This window comes from Corvus hawaiiensis, chromosome 30 (assembly GCF_020740725.1).
Source record: "Corvus hawaiiensis isolate bCorHaw1 chromosome 30, bCorHaw1.pri.cur, whole genome shotgun sequence".
Lineage (NCBI taxonomy): Eukaryota > Metazoa > Chordata > Aves > Passeriformes > Corvidae > Corvus > Corvus hawaiiensis.
The window spans coordinates 9,677,879-9,697,697 of NC_063242.1; the positions used below are offsets into that span (position 1 = coordinate 9,677,879).

Consider the following 19,819-nt stretch of genomic DNA (forward strand, 5'->3'; position numbering starts at 1 on the left):
TACAAATATTCCAGAATTTTTTAAAGAGAAGAGAAGGAGAGTAATTTCTAGGTAAGGATGCACATCCATGTTCTAAGGTACTTGGGTTTTAATCCATAGGAGAGATTTAGAGTACCTTTTTGCATTCAAGATCATCCAGCCCTATAGCTATGGATAAGAGAAATTTCAAAACTGTGTCAGACAAAGGAAGAACTGAATTTTTCCCACCATACTCTGAATGAAAACCCTCATGACTACTACCACTTTGAAAACATTCAAAACTCCAGGGCAAGTTTAGTTTCCAAATGGCAAAACAGCATTTAAATTACATCACCAGCTACCAAAATATTTGACACACTCTTATGTAAGGATTTCCCAGCTCTGCTCTCACACCTACCCACGCCACTTACCTACATACCCCACAAACCTTTATGTTGTCTGTAGTGTTTGTGACATGAGGAACAGCTCTGTCCCGCCCCCATCACTTTGTAGGAGCAGCTGCACAAACCCTTCGTTGCCATAGTAAAGACTTTCCCTATTCCATGGTTTCATTCAAACACACAGCAAAGATCCAGGAACACCAACCACCTACAGAGTTCCTTGGAGAATCTGGGCTTTACACCTCATCTTTACACCTCTTGTAGCCTGCAAGGTGCCATACAGGGGCACAATGAAACCCTGCAGTTCACAGAGGAAGAGAGGTAAAAAAGGTCCTGACTCGGTAAGGAAGGGATAAATGGGAGAGTCTAGTGGATGTGGGAGTTTGAATTTCATCGTGAGATGAGGTATTTTCTTTTAGAAAGTGAATGACACCTTCTGCATAGTTTTTGAATGCTGCTGCAGCATTTGATTATGACTAATAGTCCCTGGAAAAATGAAATAAGTCTACATTCAAGACAATATTTTCTTTAAAATCAGAAAATAAAAGAGGTCCAGTTGAAAAAATGATGAACTATCACCCAGTCTGAATATCCATAAATTTCCTGCTTTCTTATAAAGCAGTGAATGTTGGAAACAGACTTGTGATGTAAGTTTAGGGATTACTTCATCCAAGTATACACAGTTTTCTGAGCCTAAAGGCTAACAATGAGTCTGGAAAAATTCTAAAAAAATTCTCATAGAAATCAGAGTAAAGAAAAATGTCATTATATACTTAATGAACCAAGAACCATATGGAAAATTATGCTACTTGTGGGAATTTGGTTTACAAAACTAAAACCCAAAAGTACACAGATTCTGACTTATGTGAAAAAAACCCAAAACAAACTCAAAATTCTTGGTGTTGTTGATCTTGGCAAAATTTATAGCCACAGACAGATTGACCACTGGAGTGTTCCACTGTGTCAGGGGAAGCTTAGACTGGACTCTAGAGAGCATTTCTTTTCCGGGAGAATGGTCAAACACTGGAGCAGACTTCCTAGAGAGGCAGTCTGTGCCTCAAGGTGGTCAATGTTTAACAGGCATTTGGACAATGCTCTCAAAATTGTGCTTTAACTTTTGGTCAGCCCTGAAGTGATCAGGCAGTTTGACTATATGACCACTGTAGATCCTTTCCAATAGAAATATCCTATCCTATCCTATCCTATCCTATCCTATCCTATCCTATTACAGAAATAAACTTCACAACACCCATGCAAGCCAAGTAAGCAATTCGCCAGCTCTGTATTGCAATAAAGCAGCTAGGTTTTTACAGGGTTATAAAATTTCTAGACACACATTATACAGCAACACCACACATAGTTTCAGACAGGAAGTATGGAACAATATTGAGCTAAGTATGTATGACTAACTGACCTGAGGCTATGCTTTAACTTGCATAAAGTACATGAGTTCATGAATCATCATATGTATTCAGAATCTCAGTACTTGATCTTATACATAATTTAGGAATAGAAGAAAACATACTAAGAGACCAATGTGTCATGACATGGGATCATCCATGGATGAACTGTAGAATTTTCTTCTCCTGTTTCTCCTTCAGGAACTGAGTCAACTCAAACACACTTAGGCAGAGTTACAACATAAAAGAGCTTTGTTATATTAAGTAAATTTGAGTGATGAAATGAAGCCCAAAAGATATATAAAATGTATTTAGCTAAATATTTCGTGTATTCATTTGGTCAGCAGCACCCACTAGTATCTCTCAGAAATTCCCATACTTCACAACTTGAAATAGGAGGTGATAGGCGCACCATTGCAAAAAGACATCAATAACAGCTGTTAACCTGTCAAAGCTCTGAAGATGTAGTGGCAGAGGTAGGATACTTCAAACCGAAACTGTCATGTTAAAATTAAAATTGAGAATATTTAATGTGTTTGTTGATATTTGATCCTGTAATGTTTGATGAGTATGCATTTAGGTTGTGACCAGGTTCAAAACACATGAAGATAAAGATAGTACAGACTTGTTTACAGAGCAAAGAAAAATTAAAAGTTCACTATTAAACTAACGCTGTTATTCCCTCCAGTCTCACAGTTGTTTTTATTTTCTTATTTTAAGACATGGTGTGGGTTAGCAAGCATAGTCCTGGAAGTGATTTTCTTGCAAAGAGGTGCTTACAGCTTCCTCTATGACCTAACAGAACCTATCAACTGGCTAGGTTGAATACTGACAATTTTTTAAGCCACTTAAAATTTTGACCGCCTCTGTGGTCCACATTTAAGAATGGACAAACCCCAGGAAAGGTCTCTCTTGCTTCCGGCTGGAGGACAGGTAACCTGAGGGGGGCCCGTACAGGGCCCAGTGAGCCCGGGCGGGGCCCTGCCAGGTCTGGGCTGGGACCTGCTCAGCCCAGGCCGGGCTGGGACACAGCCATCCTGGAGCCTGCGGCCCTGTTCCACCCGCAGCCCCCCAACAGCCCTGTTACGTGCAGACAGCACGGCCCGGCTCCCCCACCCCCCCACTCCAGTGCAGCCGAAGATTCAGCTGAAGCTGCCCCGCTGCCCGGCAAAGCTCATGTGACCAACAGCGATAAGCGAATTCCAGCTGCAGGGCTGGGTGAGATTAACCCTTTTAGTGCTGTAAGTTTCCTCCAGAACAGATGAAGCCTGCAGACATTAAGTAAAGAAGGAAGAGCTCAAATCCTGAGGGGGGAAAAAGAGGAGATGCTTAAAGCTGAAATTTGGTTGTGAAGCTATGGTGGTGATAGACTACGATATATCAGAGTACCTGTTGTAATTTCATGAAAGCATGGGGAGGGGAGTGTTCAGCTTGTACTTGTGAGCAAAAGTACCCGTGCTGGAATAAGCAAATGCCGAAGCAGCTGTAATTTGATGAGAAGTTTGAACAGGGAAAGATGGAAGTGATGAGGACTTACTCCAATCAGAAGGAGAAGACTTCTGTTCCTAGAGATACTCCCAGAGATAGTCCTAGAGATGAAGATGATGAGGACCCTTTTGCTCCCAGGGAAGGGGGAGGGCCTCTATTCCTAGAGATTAAGATGCTCCCAGAGACGGGTGAAGAGAACCTTTGTTTTTGAACAGCTCAACCTTAAAATGGTACCCCGATAGCTCAAGATTGAACCCTCGAAAGCAGTTGTGGGAAAAGCTGCAAGTCGGGGGAAGGGACTCACATGCAAGCAAAGAACCAACTCGGGCAGCTGTCTCGCTGTGATACTGAAGCCATGAGAGGACCTCTTGTGAAGATGTCTCCATAGCATGAGCAAGAGAGACTCCTCTCCCTAAGTGAACTGAGCAAGGTTATTATGGAAGTGGTAACCTGACTGAAAATCTCAAGGGTTGTCTTTTTACAGTGGGATAAGGGGGAAAGGTGGGGGGAGGAGAAGTGTTCTGAAGGTGTGGTCTGACTTTTTTTTCCTTCCTTTTAGGTCTGTTAATAAACTTCTTTATATTCTTTTAAGTTTTGTGCCTGCTTTGCTTTCTCCTAATTCTTATCTCACAGAAGGTAAATAGTAATGAGTACTTTGGACCAAACCACTACACTAAATTGGTGTTTCTGCCCGGTTTCAAAGTGAACCCGCTACAAATTTACATTAATATTTTTAATTCTATTTACATTCTTATTAATACTCTGTCTGACAATACTGTAATTTATATTTATCCTCAGACCGCTTTTATGAAATGCCTTCTTCATTCTGTTCCATATAAGAAAAATGACTCCCAGGCTTATTTTTTAACCACCTTCCTATTCAACCTCTCCTTAACCCCAGTTACATAGCCTGATATTTGTATTCTTTGGTATGTTCATTATTTCCCTCCTAATAATGTCTTTTAAAGAAATAATACATAGAAACTCTTTGATACTATGTTCTTTTTTTTTTTAATGACAGAAATCTATCATGATGACTCTTTCATTTATATTAAGTTGAATTTTAAAGACAAGACTTGTAAATAATGAGAATAGAAATATACAGAGGCAGTGTTTCATAGAGGTGTTTATCTCCCAGGAAATGTTAAAAAGATCACAATCTAAAATGGCTTTTAGCTCTGCTGTCTAAAGTAAAACAAATGTTATAGAAAACTTCCAGTAATAATAAGTTATGAAACTTGGGCCATTATAATTTATTCCTGCATTTATACTTCAGTTTTACTAATGTTTGATTAAGTTCAGCTGGCTAACATCAATTATAGTGCTATCTTATTTAGGCTTATTTTTTTGCACATTGTAAATTTTTATTCTTTTGAGATTACATAGTAAGTTTTTACTGGCAGCTCTTGAAAGAAGTAATTTATAGGGCTAAAAAGGTATAAGTATTTCCTCAGACTTCCTCCCTCATATGGGTAGTCATAACATAGGAAATCTACAGCTCTTAACCTCCCATTTTCTACACTTGAACAACTGTGAGGGCAGAAGCTACATCAGGAGTGTTTTCAATGGAAGTTGAGTGGCAGAGGATCACAGCTGGCATTAGAGAGGAAAATCAGAGATTAAAATTCCAATGCTATGTTATCCTGGTGTAGAGGTTAGATAGATGAGGGCTGCTAAGAACAACTGTTCATATGCTCGTGTAAAAAACCATCTGAATACAGACTCTTTAAAAAAGGATCACCAAACCCAACATCATCTCCTGATGGCAAGGAGGAGGATACTCAGTGTTCTTGTAGACAAAGCATTTATGGAGGATGAATTATTCTTTTTCTTTCTCTCCTCAGGACAGGACAACTGAGAAGATCTAATGGTTCACTGCTGCCTCTGTAAACCAATTCAGTTCAGTAAACCTGCAGAAGCCTGCTCCTTTTAGGTAGTTTTTGGGGTTTTTTTGGCCAAACTACCAAACTGAATTGGCTCAGTCAGATAAGAGAAAGGAAGTGAAAAGAGCTTGCAGTCCAGTCTGGGGACAGGGAAGAGATAGAGCTGGCTGTTAGACACCCAAACATGCATCTTCCATGCTCAGCATCAGGCTACAGCCAGTGGGGGGAAACAGGCCATTCCTGAGGCTAATACTTTTTTTTTGCACAGTAATTTCAAGATTAATAATCCAACCAGACTTCTAAATACTACACAGGAAAAAACAAACAAACAAAGAAAGGGTCAGAGGGCAGAGGGGGGGAGGGAGAGAGGAAAAACCAAGAGGTTTGTTCAGGTGAAAAAAGGAAAGTTGCTGACACTCTCATGTGGATAACACACAAAATAAAAGCATGTAAATAGAAAGACTGTCATTGTTCTTTTTAATTTGTTATCTTGAAACTAAAAGCACTGAAGACCACTGCAATATTGCCCTCTCTCCCACAAAACAACTACAAAACAGAATTATCATCGCTATTACAGTGATCCATCAAAAAAGCAAAGACTGAAAAAAGTGAATATTCAGGTAACAATTTCCCTGAACAGAATTTCAATTTAAGTACTAGCATTGGCCCAAACTTGTTATTGTCCCAAACAAAGCAAGCATAAAACACTATCACTCTGCCAGCGCAACATTTCAAATTCAATCAAGAAAACCACCTGAGCTAAATTAGATCAGTGTCCACTTTGCTGAATTTTTAAAATAAAATCCAGTCTGCTTTGATCTCAGTAAAACCAATAACCAGCTCGAATCCACACCTATGCCAGTGACTACTGATCTCATATTTCAGGTCTTTCTTCCAGTGTTACAATTCAAAAGGAAAATAGGCAGAAGATGAAAGTGTGCACATGATTGCCTTCTTAAACTGACTGGGCTTCTGCTTGAGGTGTCCAAGAGACAGATTTGGTACTGTACAAGCTGCCACAGAACATTTTTGCTTCCAGTCCCTGCACCTTCAAAGGCAATGGGAAGAATTAGTTTCCTTCTCATGTCTGTCTCTTATTAACATAGTTATCCAACATGTTACTTGGCCTGAGCAAAAGATTTTTTAGCATAAAAATGAATTTATTGTTCAGCATTGTGGAAAATAATTTTTGTGTGCAGGTACCTCCATAAATGGAGTAAACGTGGCCTGTGGCTGTCTGCAATACTTTTATCTGACAAGTCTCTGGCGGCAGTAACTAATTTTATCTTTTTTCTTTTACCAGAATTTGTTTCTGGCTTCTTTTTTTTGGTGTGTTTTGTACTTAGTTTTTTTTGCTATTTTTGTATTATCAAGATGATGTACTTTCATATTTACTATGAAAGGTAATCATAGTCTGTATAGTTCATCAAGGTTGCTCTGGTAGAAAAATTCACTTTAATTTGTTTTATAAGCTGTATTCACTTCTTATACTAGATTCTAACCTATTATAATCTGGTAAAAACTAAATGAAACTTCAGTGTATTCATTACTTAAAATATGTTAACATTTAGGATAGAACACAAATATACACAAGAGTCCTTTCTAATAAATGACTTCTAACAATTGGAAGGAAGAAGTAATGATTACTGTTGCATATATTTTCTTTTTTTTATAGATAATGGATATAGCAATTCACATAATATATAATGGATATAGCATTCATATAATAATAATGGATATAGCATTCATCTTTCTTTACTTTTAAGAAATTCTTTCATTTTCATATATATATATATACATACATATATATATATATATATAAGATTTAATTCAACACTGTTAAACTTGAGCTGTTCATTACAGAAAGGCTCAGGAAACAGCAAAAGCCCCCAAGTATAGATCTATAGATAAAAAAATCAAATGTCAAGCTTTGAGAAGACCTGAAAGACATTTATGACCTCTAAATCCCTGATTTAAGATATTCTTTTGCTTGTATTTAAATTTCCAATCTTATGGAAAAAATACATATAGGTATTTGGTGAAACTGTTGGAATTAGATGCAATTATATTTGAGAAATGCTATATAGTATGTACTTAGTCTATTTGGTATCTTTAGATTTTGTTTCTAATATGAATTAAACTCAGATGTCGCAGATGACACATGTTCAGCATCTCACCAGCTCGGAGCAGCAGAGTTTCGAAATCCAAACTAACATTAGTTTATTAGTTGAACCATAAAATCAACAGGTTTTTCAGCCTCTTTTACACAGCCCACAGCAGCCTATGGGGGCCTCTACTGATCTCCTTGTGCAGATCAGAGAGCAGCCTCATCCAGGAGACAAGTACATCACATCATACACGGCGTGGCTGATGAGTCATTTCTATTTCTCATCCTGCTCTCGCTCAGAGTTTGATATTACAGACCATATGGCCACAACCTTCATAAATGTGGTTTCAAGGAAGTCATCTGATGGCAGAATGGAAATGGCTTTGCAAAGCAGCAAAGCTGCTAATTGGCAGGTGGAAGAGCTGAAAGTGATGGTTCTGTAAAAGGAAAATCCTGTATGATCCTGGTCTGAGCATTTATTACGGCAGCAGGAAAATGTTCTAATTTCTGTTACTGGTGTAGACACTTTAAAAGCAAGCACATTATAAAACAATGATGCTTTTTTCCTGTTTTTTTCCTATTATTCAACCACTTTTTGCCCAGCAGAATGAAGTGGTTTTTTGCCAGCAGTTCTACTGTACATAGACTTCCAATTATTCTACCTTGTGTTGGACTTTCCAGCAATTGCTCCTTATTAATCTTTATTGCAAACTCTCCTCTTCCTGCATTTCCTCTGCAAAGTTTGTGCATCTCAACTATTATGCAAAGGTTCCTACTTTGTGTAGTTTTATGGAAAAATCCATCTTCCTTTTTTTCATAAACCACAAAAAAAGGGCCATTTTAATGGCTTCCCAATTCAGATTCTCATAAAGGACATGCAAAGTCTGAGAGGAACATTCAACATAGCAGACTTTTGACATGGAAATCTAAGTCTTTTTCTAGTTTATTTTTCAGTGAATAAGGAAAATTGTATCTCTGTCCACGGCAGGGGACGTTGGAACTAGATGATCTTTAAGGTTCAGTTCCATCCCTTAACATTGTCTGATTCTCTAGTATCTGAGGAGTAATTAAGAACAGTTGAATATTGGGGTCTCAGGTTGCTCCTTGCAAGACCCTTTGTCTCAGGAGAGTGAGAAAGATATTTTGACATTTGGTGGAGCATGGGGAATAGATGCATGTAAGTCATGTTTACATGACTGTAGGCATGGACACTATGGATGAGGAAAGGAAGGAAATGCCACAGTTAACCTAAAATCTCTGTCTAGGGAAGAAGATATGCAGAGAATCATGGTCATCTCAGAAGAAAAGCATGCAGACTAGGTTCCCTGATCTGCAAGTCAGCTTTCCAGAACAATCATTAAAGACCATCTCTACTTCTAAGCATGCAGGGTAAACATTTTACTTGCTGTCTTAAAAGAACTCCAAATCTTTCAATAGTAGTCACTTAAACACAGCTTGTGCAAACTGGAAATTCTGAACTAAAAATATTAAAATAGTTCTTTTTGAACTGATATTGCATTGCTACTTATAGTGTAGAAAAAGTAATTTCTTTCAGGGGTTAAGAAAAACAGAACATGTCACCTAGAAGTGTTTATACTGGAGTTTTTTTCCACCTTTGAGGCCATGAGAAGCAATTAAAACTCATTCATCAGTAGTCAACACATAAGCTAAAGGTTTAATCTCTGAGTAACAGAGCCAGAATTTCAGAGAAGGTGACCATGGATCTCATGTCTAATGGTATCCACCATTCCAAAAAGTCCCCTACAAAAGATCATTCTGCAGCACGCACTGAGGATCCCTGACCATGAAAATACATAAATCTGAGTCTGTTTTGTCTTAGCCACACAGCTGATACCATCGTTACAGTTGGATCCACCAAATTTGGTTTATTACGAATTTTTATAAGTTTAAATACTTTTGGTGAAAGGACCTTACCCTTGCCTTCTGCTCCATTTCCATCATTAATCTTTCATGCTGCTCTGCTATTGCCAGTGTTGCGGAATGGACCTTCTGATATATCATTTCTCCTTCCCGTGTTTGAAAGGTGAACAGCCCTTCTCCTGTGTCACACATCCTGCAGAGAGATTTAAGCAGAATGGAAAGAAAAAAAAAAAAGCACTGTGTAATTTTATCTAACTATTATAAGAAGTGCATACCTTACAGTAGCAAATGCCAACTTTAGAGATGTAGTTAAACTCTGAAATTCCAAACATCTGCAGTTATTTTTACCATCAGAGAGAGACATATTCCAAGAGATGGGCAGAACTTCATTAACATATTTTTTTAATTCCGTTTTAATCAACATCTGGATAGTTAAAAATAAGCTTTACCATGGAATAAGAACTTGAGGTAATAGAGTCAGTTATTTCTGCCATTTTTTCCTAATGTCTGCACCAGTAAGTGGGAGCTAAATTTAAGTCTTTTAACCTGTTGATGCCAGAAATACGTAGTACATCATGACTTTGAAAATCTGACATTTTAAGAGAACACTGAGCAATTAAAAATGCTATTATGGTTAATCACTACAGAGAAGTATTGAAAGACAGCATTAAAAGGGTTAAATTATTACTACCTCTGTCAGTACATTTTTGTGAGGCAGCATCCAAAGCTATCCTGATAATTAGAAAAGCCATTCAGACTATTTGAGAATAGGAACAGTTTCTGTTGTAAAAGAAGATTAAATAATGAAAAAACCTCCAGAAATAAAATTTACTTTCTTCTTTTGAGAGAGCCACTGCTGTTATCCTTATCTGTGATATCAGTGAGGCATTGTTCTGAGGAAGAAGAGTGGTACGTAGTAAATACAGTGACAAAAAGGTCTGGGAAACACAGGAAATAGGAGTAGGAAACAATGTTAGATTGCTGTGTGACCGTTACTTGGAGGATGTACATGCTGTTAAACAGTGGCGCAATTCAATGTATTTATATTAGTAGTTCCATTATATCATCAGTATCTGATTTATGTATTTTTATAGACTTCTTGCAGTTTTAGAAATGGAATTTCAAAAATCCTTTTTATTTGGTCTGATACCTCCTGTAAAGATTTTCAGTTATTGGTGACAGAAAGTTTTTGACTTGAGTTACTGATGCATAACATGCATCAACAATAGAGAGATTTTGATTTGCCTTAAAATACCATACTCCTTTAATATTTTGGATGTTTACATTATTTTTAAGGAAATCAAATTTTGTTAATATCCCAGTATCTTCAGCATGATCCCAGAAAGCCCAAAACATACAGAATTTTAAAAATTTTAGAAAAATGTGTCCCAAATTGTTCAACATTCAAATGGGTTTTTAAATATCGTTATCTTTAGAATTTGCATCCCAGATTCTGTATGATTATTCACGAATTAAATTTTACAAAAAAAATTCCCATCAAATGAACATATCTATACTATTTTACTTAAATAATAATTTAAATATGTCTCCTACTATATTCTATGCATGCACATACACACACTGTTATACTGCAGCTTTTTGAAAATACAGTACTTTTTTTCACGAGACTTATCTTTTTGTCAAATTAGAATATGGCTTCCCAAACAATTTCATTTGAAAAGTCATCTAAACAGGACTGTTGTGCTATATAAGGGACTACTGAGTGTTCAGAAGTTGCTTTTGATTTCAAGGTTGACCAGTGAAAATAAAACCTTATTAACACTTAAAAAATCTTTTCCTGTTCACTGGAGGAGACACGCTACTGTGAGCCTCCTACAAAGAATTTATGCATGTCTGTGTTTGGGAAGAACAGGAAGTATTGGAAGGAGTAAACAGAGGTGCTTCTGGAAAATACCTGGTGAAAATACTTTGTAGTGATCAACTGAGGTATTGAAAAGAAATTCATAGTCTTAAGAATATATGATTAACAATATTATCCATAATTGTGGAATAATACCAGCTTTCTTCATTGCAAAACATATATAAAATACAATCCACTTAATAGATAGGTATTATTTAAACTGTGTTAATGTGATGTGCTAATTAAGAGATTAAAAAAAGAAAGCTTTTGTATTAGATTCCAGTGGAGATCAAGATCCCTGCTGTAAACATTTAAGATGTGTTATATCCTTAGCCACAGTCCTCCAAAGAGCTTCTGGTGGAAATAAAATGTCCCCAGAGTTTTGTGACATTATGGCAACAGCCTTTCAGATCCCTCAGGGCATCATATAGCCAGTACTCTGCTCTTGTGTAAAGAGATCTTAATAAAATTCAAACGGCGTGAAATGGAAAGTCTGGGAAAAAGGATGGGATTTCAGAAATGGAAGGAAAATATGATCTTTTTGTTGGTTTCAGAGGATAAAAAATCCTACAGGGATAAAAACAAGGAAGCAGGCAATGGGGCATGATTAACATTCAGAACTTAGCTGCCTGTTTTCACCACACAAATCCCAGCCACCAGCACTGCTGACCAGAGTAGGGTCTGCCCCTGGCTGGAGGCACTGGTGCAGGCTGTGGCACTGCCCTGGCACCTCACCCACTGCACAGGATGCTGCCTTGCTTCCCAGCCTCAGCAGTGGTGGACATGTCACACCAGTGTTGGAAAGCCATGGCCACCAGCCTCCCCATGAGGGCTTCCCTGGCTAATGATGGATGGTATGCACACAGCTGCTCAAAATTGGAGGTGAAGGAGAATTATGGGCATCATTTTTTAAAGTGCTGAATTCCCCTAACTCAACTTGAAGTTTAATAGGATTTAATGCCCCAAAGAATGAAGCAGTTGTTACCTGGCACATCTGAACCAGGTAAAAGCAGCAGAAATTGTTAGCATAAAACTTCCTTTCTTCTATTTAAACTTCTTATTAATAATCTGTCTCCTAAGGGGATGAATCCCTTTGCCATAGTGAAGTTTTCCTGTTCATCACCTCAGAAGATTATTCCTTTACTCAGGTGAAAATCTGAGTTTAGACTTTCTAGTCTAGTCTAGTCCAGTCTACTCTTGGGTATTTTCTATTCTATTCTATTCTATTCTATTCTATTCTATTCTATTCTATTCTATTCTATTCTATTCACAAACCAAGATCAATAGCCTCATTAGGGTTAGTTTCAGTCCTAGAATAAGGAAACATAGACTAAAATAGAAGCACTCCTAAGTATGATGAAGATGGGGACAGGGAAAAGGTACTCTCCTAAGCTTAAGGGTTTTGCCAAAAAAGCAGAGGACCTTTACATATCCGGCCAACAGGAACAGACAAGCCCATGAGCTGAAACAAGACTTCTTGTCTTGTTCTATTTATAGCCCAAACAAAGCCAGTAGAACAAAAAGCTATTTTCTCTATGGTCCTTATAGATGCCAGATAACTGTCCCTATAAAGCTACAATTTCAGGTTTAGCCTTGCTAATGCGTTGGATTTTACAAGTCAAAATGAAGTAACTGTGGGTAAAGTCAAATTTATCTGTGTTCAAAGCACACATGGTTGATCAGCTGCCAATTTAATAGCATTTTCATAACTTTTGCATGCCCTAAAATCACTTTCAAGAAAAGGCAGGACAAAGGTCTGGGCCTCTTTTTTCCTGGTACTGTCACAGTTAAGCAATACAGTCCTACTCAGCATGACCTTCACTGTTAAAAAAAAAGTCACTGATTTTGTATACTTCAATTTTTTTATGAGATACTTACAGTCTGCGGGTGCTTGAAAATGCTGATCTATTTCTGTGGTTTTCAACTTTAAAACAGGGAAGTCATTAACCTATGCTTTAAAATATTTAAGGATTCAATGCATTAATATGTATGAAGTGCTTTGACTGAAATAGAAAAGTGCATTATTTTCATATATTGTTACAGAATGATAAAACTGGACAGACAAGTGACAGCACTAGATAAACAGTGCCGCAAATAGTTGCAATTTTTTAATTATTGAAATACTGCAACAGCTTTTCACAACCATCACCATTACTAGATCTGGCTCAAGGGCCAGGAGAAAGAATAGAGAGAACGTGAGAGCTCAGCTTTTGGCCGAGGGCAAACTGGATTCAGAGATCAAGAGTGAAAGTTCCAGCTTTTATTGAAGGTAGAATTTTTGTTCAAGCCAAAGAGATTTTCCCGCCACCACTGACAGACTTTTTTCAACATTTCCCAAATTTATACAAAGGTTTCCCACTGCCTTTGCTCACTATGTAACTTCAGTCTTTTAGATTAGAATCAATACTGTATATTAACCTTGTAGAATTCCCTTCAAAAGGAAACGTCATTGACTTGACCACCATTTACAAAAAGTACTTTTTTCAAAATAGAAGTTCATGCTGTCATGTTCTGAAATATTTTAAAAGTTTAACAGTGCAATATTCAGCAACTGCATGAGAAGACAAGAATTTGACATATCAGCTTCACTATTTCAGTTAGGGGTAAAATGTATTTTCACAAAAATTAAGGTTGTCTGAAAACTGAAATGCCCAGAAAAATTATTTCTTTGTTTTAAAATAAAGGAAAACTTACAATTGTAAGTAGAAAAACTTTAGCTCTTAATATACCTACACTACATTTAATTTTTAATGAATTTGAACAAGTTCTTTTTACCAACAAATAATTTAGGATTAAAGAAATAATGGCTGATTTATATACTCAAAAGTGTATCAAATTACATACAAATAACTAAAAAGAGGTAAACGTCCTCAAATAGAAACCGAAAAAAAATCATAAAAATGTTTACTGTTAATAACTAATTGCTACTAATAATTATAGCTATTAATAACTAATAGGTAATAAATAACTACCTTACTTAAGCATTCCTAGTTCTTGAAATAGAAATAGACTTTAAATTCTTAAATGAGAGCAGGTCATGAATATGTAATGTCCACTAACCAGAGTGCTAAAAGCTAACAGTACCAAACTGAGTGTAATTGCTGTTGCATGCTCCAAAGCTAGTGTGTGGAAAACGGTGTCCTTAAAAGAGTGGAGCTGTTTACTCAGACACTTCAAGGCCCAAAAATTAATAAAATCACAGGGTCACAGAATTGTTAGAACTGGAAGGGGCCTCTGGAAATCATCTAATCCAAGTCCCCTTTCCAAGGCAGGGTCGCCGAGAGCAGGTAACACGGGAACTTGTTCAGGTGAGATTTAAATGTCTTCAGAGAGGGAGACTCCTTGACCTCCCTGCACAGCCTGTTCCAGCTCTCTGTCACCCTCAATGTAAAGAAGTTCTTCCTCATGTTGAGGTAGAACTTACTGTGTTTTAGTTGATGGTGATTCGCTCCTTGTCCTGTCACTGGGCACCACTGAAAAGAGTCTGGCACCCTCCTCTTGGTGCCCCGCTATGAGATGTTTGGATGTATTGGTGAGGTCCCCTCTCACTCTTCTCTTCTCCAGACTGAACAGGCCCAGCCCCCACAGTCTCTCCTCGTAAGAGAAATGCTCCTGACCCTTCATCATCTTTGGGCCTCTGCTGCACCCTCTGCAGTACCTCCTTGTCTTTCTTGTACTGAGGAGCCCAGAACTGACACAGCACTCCCGATGTGGCCTCACTAGGGCCAAGTAGAGGGACCGGATCACCTTCCTCAATCTGCTGGCCACACTCTTCCCAATGCACCCCAGGATCCCATTGGCTCTCTTGGGTGCAAGGACACACTGCCAGCTCATGGTCAACTTGTCACCCACCAGGACTCCCAGGTCCTTCCCTGCAGAGCTGCTCTTCAGTAGGTCAGCCCCCAAACTGTGCTGCTGCTTGAGGTTATTCCTCTCCAGGTGCAGGACCCTGCACTTGCCCTTGTTGAACCTCATTAGGTTTCTCTCTGTTCAACTCTCCAGCCTATCAAGGTCCCACTGAATGGCAGCAGAGCCTTCAGGTGTATCAGCCACTCCCCCAGTTTTGCATCATCATCAAACTTGCTGAGGGTACCTTCTATCCCTTCGTCCAGGTCATTGATAAACAAGCTGAGTAAGACTGGACCCAGTATTGATCCCTGGGGAATGCCACTGACTGCAGGCCTCCAACTGGGTTTTCTCCTCTGATCACGACCCTCTGAGCTCTGCCTTGATCCACCTCACAAGTGCTTAGTTAGCTAATGCTTATTTCCTGTATGACAAAGAAGGTAGTCAGATGCCACATATGGGACCAGACCTGTTACTTCTGAGTAGGAAATAAAAGTCAGTCTCTCTTTAAAGCCTTGAAGCTGTGGCTGTCAGTTATGAAAAAAACTAATTAGTATGCAGTATCTAACTCTGAACTGAGACACTTATTTCTTGTGTTGCTACAGCTTTGATTTTCTAAAAAGTGGTGGAAACTTGCAATTTTGCTTCCAATTTAATTAGATTATCAGTGAAGACACACAAACACTATCTCTCTTGTGGATATCTAACTTTTGTTCTTTCCTTGTTTGTTGTTATCTTAACTTGAGCTAAGCCATTTTGACAGAAATCCTGTTTGTTCTTTGTGTGCAAGGACGATACACACAGCATACACTAAAGACAGGCCAGCTAACCAGCAGACCTCACTACAAAATGAATACAAAGCTTCCCTGAGGGTCCAAATTCTTTGCTCATTCCAGCCTTCAACACATGCTAGCTTGCTTCCTGCCAAAGTTGTTCTTTTCTGAGAAAACAACAACAACAAAAAAGTAAGGAAAGCAAATAAACTCTTTGTGGCAGGAGCATATTTAGATAAAAAGCTCCCTTTATGCCTAGGAATGCTTATCAAGACAACTGAAAAATAAACTATGCATGTTTTTATGAAATTGTAAGTCAACATCTATGTTGAAAGGATAGAAAAACAAAGGCAGGAAAAAGGAAATTGTTATAAGAATTTCTAACTTACTACAGAACAGGCAAAAAGGGATACTTTACATGGAGAATCCATAAGGAAAAAAGGTAACTTCATAAACAGAGTATGTGTGGGACCTAGGAAAGTTCTATGGGTGAAGTAGAGAGAAGACAATTAATAGAAAATGTGCACAAAGTGTAAATGATTCAGGTATACAACTTCGACAGCAGACATGGTCAGAAAGACCCAAAGCTGGGACGACGTCGGTGAAAGCAGGGAAGAAGTCCAGAGAAAAATCTGTGAATGGGAAATGAAGATCACCAAGGTGAAGCACAGCAATGATACAAAGTGCAACATTCAGAAGGAGTAGACAGAGAATCTGAGTGTGGTCTGTTACACATTCCGTATGGGAATAATGAGTAAAAATGCCATGCCTTGCTGTCAGCATTTTAGAGTTTTATCTGGAGTGTCAAAAGGCTATCCTGGCAATTTTATGATCTGAGAAGCAAATCACAAAAATGTTCTGATACATGGGGTGTCTGCCTGCCCCCCTTAATCATGGTTATTTATTGGCAAGAATATGCAAAAGAAAAAGCAATTATGCATGCTATCTACTAATTGACAGCTATAGACATTCCTCCATGACACTTATTGTCATGTTTTTGCACTTAAGCTGAGGTGGGAAACTTTACACTGCTCTCGAATATGCTTATGAGATATAGAGAGTGGAATATCCTCGAATTTGGCCTGAGTTAATACAGGGAACTTCGAATATTATCACACCTCTGCTAAGGCTCAGTAACTTGATCATGAAGCTTAGCCCTGAAGATTTGTTCAAGGTCAGATCTCGTGCTTCTTGAGTCATCCTCAGTGTTTTTGACTAAATACACTAAGGGATCACCATGCTATCAATGTAACTTTCCTACTAAGGCCATTTATAGAAACATTTTGCAATTCTGAGAAGGAAAACGTTCACAGATGGAGTGGAAATGATTGATGATGATTTGCTGCCAGGTAGGCGGAACTCCACCACTCAGAGGAATCCAGCAGTCCTTCTCTAATATTACCTAGACGATCTTAATGCATTCTGAGTTGCAAATCTTTTAAAGATATTACATGCAGTCATGGTAGCAAAAATCTTATGTGCTAGTCGGATGAATACATTGCTAATCTTTCTGAGCAGAGATGTGATAGCTTACAAATTTTCCCTCTTATAGGGAGAGTTGTAGGGGGACTCACTTTGTGAGTAAAGAGTATTTTTCCATTATAAGATTATTTCTTTTTCTGCCTAAACCAAAACCCATTTAAGTCATATAATATACCAGAAACAAAAATTTTCTCATGAAAACATGTTTTTCTTTGTTTTGTCACATAGGACAGATTTCTGTACAGTACTGGTGGTAATTATGCCTCTTGGGATACTTTTTTTTCATTGACTATGCTGCTTCTACGGCCACTGTCTCTGCGATGCCCTCTGTGATAGCACATTTAGACTACTGGGGCATACTAGGGACACCAACCCTTTCCTGCATGTCAGATGTTTTCTACTTTTTGTTTAATGGAAGTGCAGAAAGCGCGCTGTGACTTTGTCTGGACTACATCAATGATTGCCCACTAGCACTATAATCCTCTATTTCATTTCCACAGGGTTTACCCCTGTCTATCATAGGACACAGTGGAAAAAGGTAGATTTTAGTTTTTTTCCTGAGGTTCAGTTTTGATAAAGAAGGAGGATTCTATCTGGGACTTATTTCAGACAACTTTTATTTGTGTCATGGGTTAGCATAGTTATGGAAGTGATTTTCTTGCAAAGAGGTGCTTACAGCTTCTTCTATGACTTGACAGAACCCATCAACTGGCTAGGTTGAATACTGACAATTTTTTAAGCCACTTAAAAAAGCTTGACATGGCTCTGTGGTCCGCATTAAAGAATGGACAAACCCCAGGAAAGGTCTCTCTTGCTTCCAGCTGGAGGACAGGTAATCAGACTGGGCCCATTCTGTCCAGCAGGGCCAGGCCGGGACCTGCTCAGCCCAGGCCGGGCCGGGACACAGCCATCCTGGAGCCTGCGGCCCTGTTCCACCCGCAGCCCCCCAACAGCCCTGTTACGTGCAGACAGCACAGCCCGGCTCCCCCACCCCCCCACGCCAGTGCAGCCGAAGATTCAGCTGAAGCTGCCCCGCTGCCCGGCAAAGCTCATGTGACCAACAGCGATAAGCGAATTCCAGCTGCAGGGCTGGGTGAGATTAACCCTTTTAGTGCTGTAAGTTTCCTCCAGAACAGATGAAGCCTGCAGACATTAAGTAAAGAAAGAAGAGCTCAGATCCTGAGGGAGGAGAAAGAGGAGATGCTTGAAGCTGAAATTCTGTTTTAAAGCTATAGTGGTGATGGACTATGATATACCAGAGTACCTGTTGTAATTTCATGAAAGCCTGGGGGGTTGGAGTGTTCAAACTGTACTTGTGAGCAAAAGCACCTGTGCTGGAATAAGCAAATGCTGAAGCAGCTGTAATTTGATGAGAAGTTTGAGCAGGGAGAGATGGAAGTGATGAGGACTCTTGCTCCAATTGGAAGGAGAAAGACCTCTGTTCCTAGAGATACTCCCAGAGATAGTCCTAGAGATGAAGATGATGAGGACCCTTTTGCTCCCAGGGAAGGGGGAGGGCCTCTATTCCTAGAGATTAAGATGCTCCCAGAGATGGGTGAAGAGAACCTTTGTTTCTGAACAGCTCAACCTTAAAATGGTACCCCGATAGCTCAAGATTGAACCCTCGAAAGCAGTTGTGGGGAAAGCCACAGTTTGGGGGAAGGGACTTTCACATGCAAGCAGAGAACCAACACGGGCAACTCATTGTGTTACTGAAGCCATGATTGAACTTCTTGTGGAGACGTCTCCATAGCATGAGCAAGAGAGACTCCTCTCCCTAAGTGAACTGAACAAGGTCATTATGGAAGTGGTAAACTGACTGAAAATCTCAAGGGTTGTCTTTTTACATTGTCAATGGGAGAAGGGGGAAAGGTGCGGGGAGGAGGAGTGTTCTGAAGGTGTGGTCTGACTTTTTTTCCTTTCTTTTAGGTCTGTTAATAAACTTCTTTATATTCTTTTAAGTTTTGTGCCTACTTTGCTTTCTCCTAATTCTTATCTCACAGAAGGTAAATAAGTAATAAGGAGTATTTTGGACCAAAACCACTACACTCAAATTGGTGTTTCCTCCTGGTTTATGAACTGAACCCACTACAATTTGGTTGCTACCAAGCCATCCATACTCTTATCATTAAAATGTTCTTGTTTATATTAATTACTTTGATATATCAGAATAAAATTAGCCAGTGCTAAGGAGTTAAAGATAGTAAATAATTCTCAATGCTGGTTACAGTATAAAAAGCAGAAAATCGGACTCAGAGTCATGCATAAAAGGTGGAATGTGGAGACTGATGTGCAGTTATGAAATATGTCTGTATATAATACCAAACATGCTGTGCAGAGGCTCTGTTTTCTATTTCCTAGATCCTAGAAACTAAGCTATGGTGTGAAGCCAGGTATCCACCAAAGCTGCTCTATCATTCCTCAGCTGGTCAGGGGAGAGAAAATATAAGGAAAGGCATCTGAGTTGAGATAAGGACAGGGAGATCAGTCACCAGTTACTGTCACAGGCAAAGCAGACTCAACCTGGGGAGAGTATTTGAATTTATTGCCAATCAAATCGGAATAGGCTAATGAGAACTAAACCCAAACCTTAAGAATACCTTCCACCCACTCCTCCTTCTTTCCTGGGCTTAATTTTATTCCTGATTCTCTACCTCCTTCTCTCCAGCGGCATGGGGGGATGGGGAAAGGGGGCTGCTGTCCATTCATTGTTTCTGCCACTCCCCCCTCCTCAGGGGG

At 38.9% G+C, this 19,819-nt stretch overlaps 1 protein-coding gene across 2 annotated transcripts in view; it reads right to left on the minus strand.

The window, feature by feature from the left end:
• The window catches only part of DOK6 (docking protein 6), a 261,564-nt gene that overhangs the window by 65,517 nt on the left and 176,228 nt on the right, over window positions 1–19,819 (minus strand). For both annotated transcript variants that reach the window (XM_048289556.1, XM_048289557.1), the window contains exon 6: window positions 9,173–9,311. In XM_048289556.1, the coding sequence (XP_048145513.1) occupies window positions 9,173–9,311 (139 nt within the window). The remainder of the gene's footprint in view (window positions 1–9,172; window positions 9,312–19,819) is intronic.